Source organism: Belonocnema kinseyi, chromosome 7 (assembly GCF_010883055.1).
Source record: "Belonocnema kinseyi isolate 2016_QV_RU_SX_M_011 chromosome 7, B_treatae_v1, whole genome shotgun sequence".
In the NCBI taxonomy this organism is placed as follows: Eukaryota; Metazoa; Arthropoda; class Insecta; order Hymenoptera; family Cynipidae; genus Belonocnema; species Belonocnema kinseyi.
This window is the reverse complement of record NC_046663.1, coordinates 101,471,452-101,486,873: the sequence shown is the minus strand read 5'-3', so window position 1 is coordinate 101,486,873 and position 15,422 is coordinate 101,471,452. Positions and strand designations below refer to the sequence as shown.

General features: G+C 36.0%; 2 protein-coding genes across 3 annotated transcripts in view; one reads left to right on the top strand and one right to left on the bottom strand.

Moving 5' to 3' along the window:
* The first annotated feature begins 6,856 nt into the window (after window positions 1-6,856).
* Window positions 6,857-8,417, top strand: LOC117177031. Its single transcript, XM_033367491.1, has 2 exons — window positions 6,857-7,297; window positions 7,388-8,417. The coding sequence occupies exons 1-2, from the start codon at window positions 7,051-7,053 to the stop codon at window positions 7,612-7,614; spliced, it is 474 nt and encodes a 157-aa protein (XP_033223382.1). The 5' UTR covers window positions 6,857-7,050; the 3' UTR covers window positions 7,615-8,417.
* A 2,605-nt stretch (window positions 8,418-11,022) lies between these two features.
* Window positions 11,023-15,422, bottom strand: part of LOC117177030 (lysophosphatidylcholine acyltransferase) — a 66,233-nt gene continuing 61,833 nt past the window's right edge. For both annotated transcript variants that reach the window (XM_033367489.1, XM_033367490.1), the window contains exon 12: window positions 11,023-14,197. In XM_033367489.1, the coding sequence (XP_033223380.1) occupies window positions 14,109-14,197 (89 nt within the window). In that variant the 3' untranslated portion in view covers window positions 11,023-14,108. The remainder of the gene's footprint in view (window positions 14,198-15,422) is intronic.

Below are 15,422 nucleotides of genomic sequence, written 5' to 3'. Positions count from 1 at the left end.
AAAGAACTAGTGTTGCCCGCCGTGAGACATACAATTCAATGAATATAATCAATGCACGACTGGTAGCCAACACGATTTAACGATGGGGCGATGATAATTCCCAAAGTCAGTTTTTACGGAATCAGAACGTATAAGGCCGTCCTGTCCAAAAAAAGCATCAGTTATTCGTCCCAAAGGCCATGTCCCACGTCTAAGTAACGAGGCCTGGAGTTAAGATGTTGAGATCGTCCAGATCGCCAGTGAGTGGAAGTAAAGGCCAAGAATTCATGCATGTTTCAATCTCCACAGTCAAGGTAGAGAACTCTTCATAAGTAAGATTTTGTGCCCCAACCACCTTGTTTATAAGAGATTTCGCTTATTTATTGTTAGCTTCCCATAAGCCGTCAAGGTGAGGAGCGTACGGTGGAATGAACTTTTATTTTATGCCTCGGTTCGCCAAAGAATTTCGCACCAAATTCCAATCCATTTCTGCTTCTCGCAGCATAGAATGGATCTCTGCATCAGCACCGTGAAATCTGGTAGCATTATCACTCCAGATTTCACGAGGGGCACCTCGATGACCAGCCAAAGTCTTGCATAATCTACTCCGGTTTTCTCGGAGGGAAGACTGACTGTACCTCTTTCAGCAGGAACATTCCCCATCAACTGCTCTGATTTTTGAAGTCTGATGCGGATGCACGCGACACAATCACGAACATGTGCTTTGACAAGAACGCGAACTCGAATAATCCATCCTCGGCGAACATCATACGGGTAAGTTAATTGCAACCCACCATGTAGAACTGTTCCCAACCCAGTTCGGAGAGTAACGGGATCATGGCGTGATCCGTGAGGAGTTCCATCGAGAAGAAGGAGCCGTAAATGTCAGCGCTCAAGAGCACGTCGATAAGTCTTGGAACAGAGAATTATGGATCCGCTAAGGAGAGCCCTTGGATGTGACCCTAGATTGTTTGGACAATCGTCTGCGATGGAGTAACCACGCCAAGGTCTAGTAGAACTTGACCGTTCACTTCGACAGGTGATGCTACTTGTGAAGGCTCAAGACGGAGAGTGACTCGTCCGCGGTTTCTACGAAAGCTTGTGCCATGGCAAGCAAAACTTTTCAGAAAGAGGTGGGTGGATTCTCATTTGCTGACGAGATAGATCCAGAGCTCATACAGGATTTCTTAGTAGTTGAATTGGCCAAGTCACTAGACCTTGCTCGCTTGCAGTCTGAAGAATCGTGAAAAGAAGTGTGATGGCGTTCCTGGCAACGCTGTCAATTGAACTTTGAAGCACAATCTTTCTTAAGATGTCCTGAGAACAGAAAGCTGAAACAGAAATGAAGCCGAAACGCAGTCTCGCGCCGCTGGATCGAGTCGAGTTATGTCCATTGAGAACAATAGCGAGGGTAGTGGCCATCCGTATAGACTGCACGCCCACCAAACACTGAGGTAGTCAGTAACTTTGACTTTTTCTGATAGCTCGTACGGTTGTTCCAATTAGGAGCGGCGGCTGGACTGTCGCGGCTCGGCTTGCGTACATTTCGGTGACTTGAGTACTCGAATCCGCTGTTAGAGAAACGCCTCAATCTCCGAATAGACCGAAGTTTTATCTGCTTCCCCCAACTGATTTTTCCAATCTCTGCGAGTAATAAAATACATTCTCTTAACAGCTATGAACGTGAACAAGGGACCCAAATTATCGGTCGGACAATTAATAAGGGGGCTTAATGATTCTCTCCGCCGTATAAATATGTCTAATAATGTTTGCAAACCCTCTGCACTTTCTTCTTTTAAAGTGTTGATGGAAGTTAAAGCCTAAAGATGATCGTGTAGTAATAAGCGTTTAATGTCGTACGATTTAAGAGAAGGTTCCGAATGTCGGATAATTCGCCTCTGTAATCGGAATCGTATCCAAAGTGCTCCTCGCTGTACCCTGAACCACTCATTTTAAGCAGTACAGTTTTTTCGCTGGAGTGAGTGAAGCATCATCGTGCACCATGGAACGAAAGATATCTCAAAAGGATTTCCAATCTTCTCGTCGCCCCGAGAATGTTAAAAGGTTAATCCTGCGTAAGTGAGTCTGAGCATAACACCGAGAGACCGTTGCTGGATGATCTACTGTAAGCGTCGAGAGATTCGGGATACGGTCGACACGAGCTTCTTCATCGTACAGGTGGCTTTATACCTTAATGTAAGTATCTTCGCTAGTATCAAACTGTTTATTAGTGAAATATAGTCCTCAGTGAAATATGGTCGAAAAGTCAAGGATATAGGTTATGGTCGTAAGTCAAGGAAAAGGAGAATTGGGAATTTCCAACATCTTGGATACCGTAAGTTGCTATGATTCGGAAAGAGCCTAGAGTCTCAAGTCTCAAAAGGTTCAGGCGGTGAAAGCATTAATACTTATCAGTTTCATAAATTTTACTTTTTAGGATATCTTGCAAGAAGTTGAAGTCAATCAGTATGGACTGTCGCTTGCACGAATATCGTTTCAGTCTCAGCTATATAATGTCATAGTCATGCCCTACACGGCGTACTCACATAGCACCTGACCGCGTCCGGTCAGGTACATGCTACACACAGCATCTGGCCGCGTCCGGCCAGGTGCATGTTAGTCAAATTTACGGCCCTGGCCTTGGTAGGCGCTCTCACATGGCATCCGGCTGTGTTAAGCCAGATGCATGTTTCTACATCGTCACACTCATGGCCCTGATCGGTGCTCTCACATGGCATCCGGCGTTGTCAAGCCAGACGCATGCTTATCCATCGTCACAGTCATGGCCCGTAGGGGCTCTCACATGACATTCGGCTGTGTGAAGCCAGGCGCATGCTTCTCTATTGTCACAGACATGGCCCTGATCGGCGCTCTCACATGGCATCCGGCTGTGTCAAACCAGGCGCATGCTTCTCCAATGCTCACACACAAACCTTAGAGAATTTATGTACGAGGATATTATCATAGTAATGAATTAGACATAATAAATGGAAGTTTTGTTATCAAAATACAATCCTGCCACTGGCTATCATAAAAAAAACAATCATCAAAGCATAGGCCCAGCACGGGCATTAAGGCACAATCTCGACCGATTCAGTTCGCCTCGTGATTACATATGTATATGCTGCCACGTGCACCCAGGATCCGGCTCGAAAGACCAAAAATAATGTTCATGAAATCGTTACTTCCGGCACGGGGGAGCGAGGGGTCAGCACACTTTGACAAGGTTAAGTTCATCGACCGAAAAAAGGGATCCGAAGTATAATCAATAACAGCTACGACTTAATTATGACCAATGGGTTTCACTTGATTGAATCCTCGTTGATTTGTAATCCATTGAATTGTGCATAGATTTAAATACCTTAATCGCCATTTCAATCCAAGCTTAAATCCCTGAATCTGACACACCAGTTATCCTGACCATTTCCAAAAAAGTGTTTTGGTTTGGTTGTGAAATTCGCCCAGATGTAGGCTCCGGGAGTAACGACCGCGATTGCTCTTCAAGAACAATCGATCCCGACGCAACCGGAGGTATAAGTCTTCCGACTCGTCATTTCCCGCAATACCAGAAGAAGATCGAGTTGGGAAAGTCACTTCACAAAATTATTAATTAAACTCAAAGAGAGAACAAAAATTACACTTGTTGAAGCTACTGTGCAGTAGCAAAAAATCACACACTTGTGGAAACCAAAATGAACTCACGCGGAAGCAGAAAAGTCTAAAGTCAAAACTTGAGTAAAATGTATAGGTTGTATAAACATTGGAGAACAACACTATTAGTCGAATCCAAAAACATCTTTAATGAGAAAAACAAACAACGAGAAAAATTATTATTAACAGTCTTCAACTGTCAGGAGAGACATAATGGACTGACAATTAATCAATATAACTTTTAACTATTTCGCGAAACAACCAGAGAAAGACCTAAGTTATTCAAATTTTCAAAATTCAAACATTTTATTAAATAATTAAAGTAAGATTCAATTATTTAACTTCAATAATATTTTATTTAGTTCAAAGAGTCATGGCAAGACATAACAATTCAACTTTTAACCCTTTAAATTTTCATTTTGTTTATTGCTGCAAACTGTCAGGTCAAGACCTAATCAAATGACAACAATCAATATAAACTCCGAAACAATCGCTAAATATCCAGGGCAAGACCTAAGCTACTCTGAAGTTGGCACATTTATTTCGCATATTTAATATTTTCATTCGTTTGAGTCATCTATATTACTCAAATTATTTGACAAATTTAACGTCTCATTCGACGAGCAAGATTGAATTTAGATTTGAATCGTATAATCATGTGACTCAAGTCGATTTGTTTACATTTTTTCAACATCATGTATTTATCGTAAATTTTCAAGTCTATTTTCGACTTATAACTGCTGCGTTTGAACCGTGTATTTAAGCGGTTTAATTTATGTTGCTATCGTCGAATAACAAGAGCAAGGTCTTTGCTATTCGACTTTAGCCTACAATAAAACTTTTCAGGTTCCCGACCATTATAAAATTGACAGATAAACCGATATTACCTCAAATGTCAAACCAGGTTTACATGATAAGATAAGATTTCAATATAACAATCAGTTGAATCACTTCAAATAGTTTCAACTAAGTACATTATTTCTATTTCATTGAATAAAACTTTAAATTCACGCATAACTTAAAAGCGATGAAAGATTTTAATCGGTAGCTAAGCAGGAAAAGTGTAGCGTATAACCTTAATAGTGACGAAGCCTGTATTTACAAACACGCTACGAGTATTCAGTTGCGAGGCAAAGAATGACACATGCATGTACACAAAGCTTTAAACCTTCTATGAACATAAGCACTTCGTAAATTCGGACGCTATTAGTAGACAAAATAATTTTAATTATATACTCTATTTTCGAAAATGTTCCGAAGTTCCCCACGTTGGACGCCAAATGAGACAAAGTAAAGACATCTTTTTGTAGTTTTAAATAAATTCACTACTTAAGAAGTTTTACTCCTCAGTTGGCGCAACTTGGACCAGGGCCGCCAAGGCTCGAGTTATTAATTTGATAGAAAACAAAATCAGTCCAATATTACGAAATAATAATTTTCGTCGCATCCATCCAACAATTCGGGATAAAAGTCTTCCTGTTGCCAAATTAGTAATCCTCAATTAATTAACGCGAATCGACGAACGCTACAGTTAGTAATACAATTTGTAGAATGGAGGGAACCGACCTCCGACGAAAATTCAAAAAGTGTTCTGATTTTAAAATTGTTAAGCTACGAAAATCATGATATAGAATCAGCGGTGATTAAACAATAAAGGGGTCTTTGACCGTTGCTCCTTTGATTGGTCGAAAAAAATATCCGCAAAAAAGTAGGGGTCAAATAAATTGTGTGAAATTTAAATTTAAATAAGTGACATGGTTTCGGAGGCAAATACTTATTATATATTGCACTGAAACACAACTTTATACTTGATTTCAATCAATGTTTTGTAAACGGTTATAGCTCGATTGTATCTCCTATGTTAGGCAGTGCAAGCCCGAATCACCAGAAATTAAATTGTTTGATTTAAATTGATATAGGAATCAATTTGAATTCTCTTCCGGTTCACTATCCGGGGGCATTTGAGACATTTGGGCATTCTAATAATTCTTCTAAGATTTTCATAAAAACCGTAAACGTTAATTAATTGCACCAACTTGTACATTTTATATGATGTTAGTGAGTGTTGACCAGGTAAAAAATTCAAATAATAGATCTTAAATTTTTTCGTTATACTGGTCCAAAAAATCTCTTTATTAATAAACGTTTCGCCCTTTAACGAAGGGCCTCTTCAGTAAAACACAACTATGTGCATAGCCATATAACAATTTAATGAAGAGAGTCCTTGGTAACTTTATGGAGTGAACTATGTCAAGTCAAAGAAATAAAAATTGTTTGTTTAAGACATATTCGTCAAAAATAGTAAAAGTTAAAAAAGAGAGATATGTTCGCTTCCATGTTGACCTTATAAGAATGTTATATTGAAAATAAACATTGGTATGCCATCACAATATTCTTTCGTAAACCGCTATGGCGAAGTTTACCAAAGAGGTCCTTGGTCGAAGGGCGCCCTCGAAGTTCCAAGTAGTACTGGCTTGTATTATTGATCTGGCCTGCAATTTCCAGGGGGGTCCAGGGTCCTGATCCTTCGTTGCCGTAACCCTGTTGTGGGCTGGTACCACGTTGCCACACCCCTTGCCGGGCGTTCCCTCGTTGCTGCAACCCTTCACGGGCTGGACGGCTGCTTTCGATTCGAGCTTTGAGTAAACCTCTCTCAGTCTCTCGCACGAATGTGTTCTAGGCCTTCAATGTAGCCGTCCCAAGATTATCCGTCAATATTCAAAACCAATTAAGGCGCTCGAAAACTTGACAAGAGCGTTCCCGTTTTTATGCATTACTACGGTTATTAATAATGTTCACTTTTTACATTGATGCTACACTTCCTTAATTGCGGTTCGTGTTCGTAAACCAAATGCTCGTCGGCAATGTCCAAATTCTTGTCGAAGATTTCTACAAGCTTTATTATTCCTATCTGGGTTGGAACATAAATTTCCCAGCTGTCCTTAGAAGTGATTTTTGCACACAACCACTCAACGTGGTACTGGCCAGAAAAACTGGCGAGTGCCTAACAAGGGTGTAACAATGCTCTTTCACACCGATGCCCTATGTAGGGATAACTGGTCAATACCCACAGATAAGTGTTCGGAAGACAGATAAGAAGTACCTTACGATTATAAATTAAGAGCCGTAGACTTCTGGAGAATAAAGGTGGTACCTATAGGGAAAAGATTGCTAGAATTTGTGACTTTATTGGAAAATTTTAAATCAGCACTTGATTCCGGCATCACTGTTAATGACAGAGATTTACGGAGATGGGCCTTGCAAGCCCAGAAGGAAATAGAACATGAAGATTTCAGATTAGCGCTTCAAACCACTGGTTTAAGCGTGCACACACAATAGTATCCAGGAAGATTAATACATTTGTTTGGATTTGGATTAAAAAATGTTTATAATTTTGATCAAAGTGGCTTTCAGCTAGAAATGCATTCAAGAAGAACTTTCGCCGTCGATGGAGAAAAACAAGTGCACTGCCTCGTTGAGTCAGTGGCAGCAATAACACATAGTTATACAATACACACGCTGATATCAAGTGAAGGGAAACTTTTTTCACCGTTGTTTCTAGTCTTGAAGGAACAAAGTGGCAAGTTTAGACCAGTAGTAGAGGCCAATCGGTTTAGGGCCGAAAATGTTCATATAGAAGCATCAAAATCTGGGAAACTTACTTCAGGTATGAAAAATTACAAATAACTCTTTTAATTTAAGCATGTAAATTCAAAAAGCGATTCCTGAAATTACTTTTATATTACATTCCCGTTAGATCACTTCAAAATTTGGTTGGAGAAAATATATTTTCCAAACGTGGGACCAAATAGCGTTCTATTAATTGACGCATGGAGTGGCCATTGCCCTAGAACAGTAGCGAAAACTGCACCCGAGAACAGACATATCAATGTACAAAGAATACCAACGGGAACGACCAATTATCTTCACCGAGTACGTAAATTTGTTCAAACATTCTTGGTACAAAAGTGGGTACATTGTTAACAAACCAGAATATTTTGAAAATGCAGTTGATATTAGTTTCGGAGAATCTTGTGCAACACATTGTGAAATTCAAGGATACAAAAATGTGGCTGTCATTCGATGTTCATGGTGTAAATAATCGTTATGTTCGAAACACTTTTTCGACGATTATCATTATTGATACATGTATCTAAAAATACAACAAAAATATAGATACACAAAAATGGCCGAATTAACCATTTTGAAGTATTATGAGAAATTAACATTCTGTTAATTTTAATGGTGGAAAAATAAGTTCACAAAGTTCCAATGGCTTGCAATTTTTTATGAGACATTTTTAATTTTGAAATTTTTATGTCAGATTCTTTCCGATTAAAAACAATTTAACTTTTTACCTATTATGTGTTTGACTAATTAAAAGAAAGTAAAAAATATTATGTAATCGGCTTTCAACCCCCATCCCTTTAAGTAATCGTCCGTGATATTTTAGCTGACCCCCTTCCCTGTTTTTAGGGCCACGTACATATGGATGCCCCTTTTTCCCGTACCTGCTTTCTTCGAGATGGCGATATATCCATTTTTAAATTTCCCAGAAACAGCCACCCGATCAATCTCTTCGACAGGTTTTATAAAAAAGAAAAAAAAACTGTTAAAAATCTTAAGCTAAAATGACCTAACGGAGCCCTTAAATAATGTTTATAAAATAAAGTAAAAGGTTATAAATCCTTTTTCCGCCAAAAGCAAGAAAGTTGATGGGTCCGTTTGAAAAATTTAAGTTTCTATGAAGAATCGTTTCTGAAATTCTATGTGATGCATTGCAATTGTAAAGATTTATTACTGTCTTTGTTAATTTTTCGAGAAATTTATAAGACTTTTATCTTTTCGAAAAATTGCTGTTTAAGACACAAGGACTTTCAAGTACATAAGATCTTGGAAACGTTGGTTGTTAATTTTAAATAAAAATATTATTTATACATGTGTATTCAGTGTAATTGGAGTATTCCTTCACTGCTAAAATTTCTCCGACCGCTATTTAAATAACGTAGTTTTTCTTCATGAATAATATTTAATTTGGACATACGGTCATAGTACAATAAAGTAACGGATTCTGATGTTAAACGAATCATTATGTATTTGTAAAAATATTCCTTACGTTTCGAACTTATTGCAGGTATTCTTCAGAGTTCAATGAAAATTCTATCCAAAAGACATTTCAAATTTTGATTGCGTATCTTTGTTCAATTTTGGAGTAAAGCATTTTAGTTTGATTCTTTAAACAAATTGTGATTTTATATTTGTATTTAAAAGTAATCATTTATAAAAATTACTGCTGAAATGAAATTTAAATCTCAGGAATCGTACTGAGGTCTCAAATTTGTAAAAACTACATTTTTTAAACTGACGCTGTGTTTTGTTTTGGACGGACGTGTGTAGTTAACTGTTGAGTCGAATGTCCGTTTAAAATGTAGTTTTTACAAATTTGAGACCTCAATACGATTTTTGAGGTTTCAATTCCATTCAACAGTAATTTTTATAAATGACTACTTTTGAATACAAAGATTAAAGCATAATTTTTTTTAAAGAATCAAACTAAAATGCTTCAGTCCAAAATTAAATAAAGTGACGAAATCAATTTGAAATGTCTTGTGGACAGAATTTTCACTACAGGTGACAACTAATTCTGAAGAAGACGTACAATAAGGTCGAAACGTAAGGAATATTTTGACTAATTGACTAATTTGACTAATTCGTTGAACATCAGAATCCTTTGTTTGATTATATTATGACCATATGACCAAATTATTTTTTCTTCATGAAAGAATACTATTGTATTCCCTCGATTTCTTTCTTTAATTTTGTAAATATCTTCCTCAACGTACTTAATATTCTTTCTCAGTTACAGGAGATTGTGATTTGTAGAACCTTTAAGAAAGGAATGAATAGGTAGTCTACTTCGTAAGAATATTTTATTTGAGCTATATATATATATACAGTTATACAATTATTCCTATGGATGCACTATATACGTATATACATGTGTCATAATTACTTATGCATTACGGTGATTGGAAAGAAATGATTTTGGAATCTGAACACGTACACTAGTCTAACTTGTAGCTTTTTTGTCAACAACATTAAAAAAAATGCATAATGGGATATGATTAGACCTTTAGAAGTCTTCCAGGACCTAAAATTGTGTGCAATTCGACACATTTTATGTAGTTGTGATTTTAAAATATGCATTTATAAACTGAAAAGTGTGTAGTAGAAAATTTCTTGTTTAAAGAAAGCTTCGGCGGAAAGCAGAATGTAAGACAGTACTAGATATCTAGCCCATGACATACACCTAGTGATTTTTCTTTATTTCGATTTTTCCTTAAACTTTTAAGAATTTAAGCCCTTTTTCAACTTATGATGTTGAAATATTACAAATTGAACTTTGAAATTCGTCACTTTGGAGGTTTCGTTTATTTTCGGAGATGAATATTTTTTAGAGCGAAAAATACAAACATACAAAATTTAAAGTAAAACTGAAAATTTCACGTTGGTCACCAGTCATTATTACTGAAATAGTAATTTTTAAAACGGCTCAAAATTATGATGTTCTAAGGCTTAGTTCAACGAGGTATTAACGTAGATGAAAAGAATATTGAAGTTAGTTTCCAGCTTTAACCGGCTTTTTTAATTTTTCTCGGTAAAAATTCCACCTACAAATATAATCGGAAAATGAACAAAACCTCCAAAAGTATCATTTCAAGGTGTCAATTTTAATATTTAACCAACAAAACTCGAAGATAGCCTTAAATTCTGAAAAATTTAGATAAAAAAAACTCACAAGATAAATTTTAATGTTAAAAAATTAAAAACTGCGATTTTATTAAAGTTTCGAATGTTTTTAAAAATGATTGTTGTCGTTATTTTTAAAACAAAATTTTCGCCTGTGATTTCATATTAAAGTTGATTTTCTTTATGTTATATAAAAGTTCTTCTTAGTTCTATAATTTACATAAATGTCACATTTTTTTTATGTATGGAATTTGAAAATCAAAGTTCGAACGAAAAAAATCAATTGATATGTCAAATAGGTTTCGAAAATATTTATAATTATTAAAGTTGTATATCTGATTTTTTTTAATTAGTTTGCAACAGACCTCGGTGAAATAAATAAATTGGTATGTCCCTATTTACTTTGTATTTACTCTGGAATTTATTTTAAAATCTCCTATTTGAGTTTAGTATTTCTATTGCTTTTTTGTTGTGCTTATTTTCCTAATGCTTGAAAATACATATAATAAATGTATATATGTATAAAATTATCCCCTTTTATATTATCATCATTGTAAATTCTTTAATGGCATTTTTGAAACTTATTTTCAAGGATAATATAATATTTTTTCCTTGTTTTACAATTTTTTCATAGTAAGTAACTTTTTTTTACTTTACATATTGTATTTTGTAATTGGCACCCCGTATGACAAATTGTTATAGAAAAATGTGAAAGAAGTAAGATAAAATTCTTATTTTCCTTAAAAATGAGAGTTTAAAAATGTTTATTCAGTTATGTAAAATGATTGTGATAATTTATTCTATGTGTATACAAATTTAATACCGTGATTTTCTGCCTATTTTATAGACCGCATATTTGAAAGTTCACCTATTCTAAATCCCTTATGGCTTATACAGGCATATTAAAAAATTGCGCAGTTCCGTCAACTCCCATTACGGTCTAATGCGGTCTCGTCCATGTCAGTGGCTGGCCAATTAAAAACAGATCCGAAGAGCGGGAAGCCCTCGTTTTGTTGAATTGAGAAATTTAGTACGACGTCATGGAAGTGCAGACAAATTTTTTGAGGAATATAACTATTCAGGCCTTTGCAACCTACTTTTAAGTTTCGAATATTTTCTCCAAAAAGGTGTATGTAATCGCAATTCCATGCCAAGAATTATGCTAACCTTCTTGAAATTTCGACATATCCTAGCATGACTGTGACGGCATGCTACAATACTCACTATTCCGCGAAATATTTGAGTAGCTCTTTGATTCTATTATATCGATTTTTAGTTGGAAAATTGTAATTTTTTTATGAAATGTTATATATGGCACTATTTCTTATGTTCAATGAAATTAATTATTTAAACGTGAAAATTTGTTAAGCGTTACGTGTGCTTTGGCGGGGAAGGGGAGTAAATATCAGGAAGAAGCGTTAGGTAATATTTTGAACGGTCCCTTATTTATTTCAAATAGATCCGCACTTTTCGACACATGCGTAGTTGAAAAAGTTTCTTACTGCGCACTCATCGATACAAGGACGGGGCAGCCAATGAACGTCGCTTGACAAAAATAACCCGAAGGTCGCGATATAGGTAGGGGTGTCGCAAGCCTGTCTATTATCGAACGTGTACGTTTAAAGGCCTTTGAAATGGATGGAAGTTTAATGTACATGCATTTTCAAGACATTAAGATGATAAAAAAATAAATTAAAAGGATAAATCTAATAATCGTCGGATATTGAATCTTTTTTTTTTAAGAATATGTTGACTAAAAAGGTACAATTTAGGCTAGGGTGCATGTAAAGATTGGGAAATCATAGTTTTGCCTTATAAAATGAATGACCCTAGTATGAATGTTGCAACCTGTATCAGGAGATTAAAAAAAAAATTCATCTGAACTCGTTCTAAAATTCAGATTGAAGAAAGTAGAAATCTTAGTCTGAGGTTTCAAGAAAGAAAAGAACATGAATGTGTTTGAAATATATTTTTCTAGTGATTTATATGGTTCCGTTTTGATGGAAGCATGGATCGATTTACTTTTTTTTAACAAAGCTTTAATTCGCCGATAAATTGTGTTACTCCACATAAGTCAGTATGTTCGCGTACGCCTAATTCCATTATATTTAGCGAATTTTGCGGCGACCAATGTCTTATCATATATTACATATTAAATACTGAAGAATGTATTTTTACTGAATGAGATAAATAAATTTTATAATATCTTTATTCTCGAAATGCTCGTCTAAGCTAAATGATTAATAATCAATAAGACAATAGTAGAATTAGAAAAGGTGTAGTGACGCCTTTCTAGTTCCACCATGTAATGCATGAGACCAGTGGCGGATCCAGGGGAGGTGTTTATGGGGTTCACCCCCCCCCCCCACCTGAATCTTTTGGCCTTTCGCATTAAAGGCCAACGCCTCTAAGCTATGCATGAGATGAGACTCGAAATTCGAGCGCAGGGTATCCAAAATATAAAACACAGAATTTTTCTTCTGAGAATTTTTAGAGCATTTCTATTGATAGTTTAAACCTAACATTTTCATATAAACACTCTGAGAAATTGCAATGCTTTTTCTTTTCTTTTTATAAGCAATTCCTTCAATGTATGACGCGCCAATGTACAGTAAATTTCGAGCCATCGAACCCTGAGCATTCTAATATGGATTCATTTTAAAACTATTTCTATTTTCTAGGCACCAGTGCATTGGCTTTCTCGATTTTTCTAAATCTGAATTCACGATACCAGAGTTGGCAGAAACTTCATCGTGTAAAAAATATTCTATCGTCTTACTTACGTTATGTCTTTAGAGTTTGGTGACTCAGAGAATCAGAAACTACACTATTTGCAGTGGGAAAATTGGATTTGTTTCAATATAATTATAGTTTTAGGTGGGTCTAAGAAAGAGAGGACATATTGAAAGTTATAATATTTCAAGAAGAATAAATAGCTATTTTACAGAATGCTGACAGCATGCATTTTTCTGTCATATTTACAAAGATAATCCTATAAGATTTGCGGAACTTTCGGCATGGTTTTAACGAAATTTCTTTGAAGATTTATAGAAAATGTGCCTTAATCTATAGGATACCTAAAAAATTCTGTAAAGGTTACAGGAAATTTTTTCAGCTCTGCATGAAAAACTATGCTTTCATTATTTTAATATAGGACATGTGTAACATCAACAGATCTTTTTTCTGAGTATACAAAGAAAATATAGCCTTTTTACTATTTCTAAAGACTATAAGAAAATCATTGGTAGTACAACAATTTCGAATTTGCTCTTATGAGACATTTTCTTCACATGATTTCTATAAACATTTCCTCGTTCGTTCATCTTGTATGAAAAAAATCCTAGATTCAAAGATGCCAACTCGGATGCACCGACAATGAACATTCGTACTTAGCCACTATTATTTACATGACATTTCTTTAAGAGAAATAAGTTATGTTTAACAACCGAGTTCGTCGGCCCCTACAAGGGAATTAAGTCTCTATATGCTGATTTGACTGTCAATTCTGCCCAACTGTCGGTTGTGTTCTCTTGCATTACGCTTGCTTCGGCTTGTTCACCACCAGCGATGATACATCACTAGATATAAAATTAGTAGTATTATTAGCTTATAATCTGTAATTTCTCTCATGATTACACGGGGCTGTTACTCTTATTCACAAGTGGACTATCGGAGTCGCGATGTTTTCGCGTAAGTGGAGGACTTCGTGATTTTGGACAAAGGCATTCTCAAATGGTCTTTTTTCTCTTCACTTCGATGCTGCTGGCGAACATGTGTGCGTATTCTGTTCGCGAACTCAGAACCACCAAAACGTCATCTGAAAGGAAGAAATTTTTAATTATTAAGCATATTTAATTGTATTGATTAACACATTTTGGAAACACTTTCCTAACTTTATTAGTTGAAAATATTGATTTATCAGCTGATACATACCTACTTTTCTAAAGAATAAGTCTGCAAATGCGAAAAAATGGCCTATATTGATTAATGTATGCAACAGTTATATGTTGCATGTTTTGTTTTTTAAATTTTATTTTTGAAAATATATTCTAAAATAGGGATTAAGATTTTAACTTTAATATACGAGGTGTGTTCAAAAAGTAAGGTGACTTTTCAATTTTCGCGGTCTACGTATATTCAAGTTTTAAATTTTTTGTTTTGTTGTGTTGGTACACTCGTCACGATCATATGTTCACAGTTTTGACTATATAGCTCGTGTTGTTTTTCTGGCAGAGGCGTAAAAGGTTAGAAGGGTTTGGTGTGCTCGGCGATTTTCTTCTTTCGAAAAAAATGGAACAAAGAGTTTGCATTAAATTTTGTGTGAAAAATGGAATCCAGTGCTCTAAAAGTCTTGAAATGTTGACAGTTGCATACGATGATTCTACTCTAAGTAAGAAAAATGTGTACAAGTGGTACAAGCTGTTCCAATAAGGCCGAGAGGATGTCGAAAACGAACCTCGCCCTGGACGTTCCGGCATGTCAACAACCGATGAAAACGTTCAACCAGTGGAAGAAATGGTGTAGAAAAATCGCCGAATTACCATCAGAGAAGTTGCTGAAGATGTTGGCATATCGGTTGGCTCATGCCATGCTATCTTTTCGGACGTTTTGGACATGAGACGTGTATCAGCGAAATTTGTTCCAGAACTGCTTAATTTTGATCAAGAGATCCATCGCTCAGGAGATGTTGAATGAAGTCAATAATGATCCTGATTTTCTCAAAAGGGTTATAACTGGGGATGAATCGTGGGTATATGGTTATGACGTCGAAACTAAAGCCCAATCGTCTCAGTGGAAGCATCCTGAGTCTCCAAGACCGAAAAAAGCACGTCGAGTTCGGTCAAATGTGAAGGTTTTGCTCACTGTCTTCTTTGATTACCGTGGCGTAGTGAATCAGGAATTCTTAACACAAGGTCGTACGCTCGATAAGGAGTATTACATTCAAGTTATGCGCCGTTTGCGAGAGGCGATACGCAAAAAACGTCCGGAACTTTGGAAAAACAATTCGTGGCTTTTACATCACGATAATGCACCTGCTCATT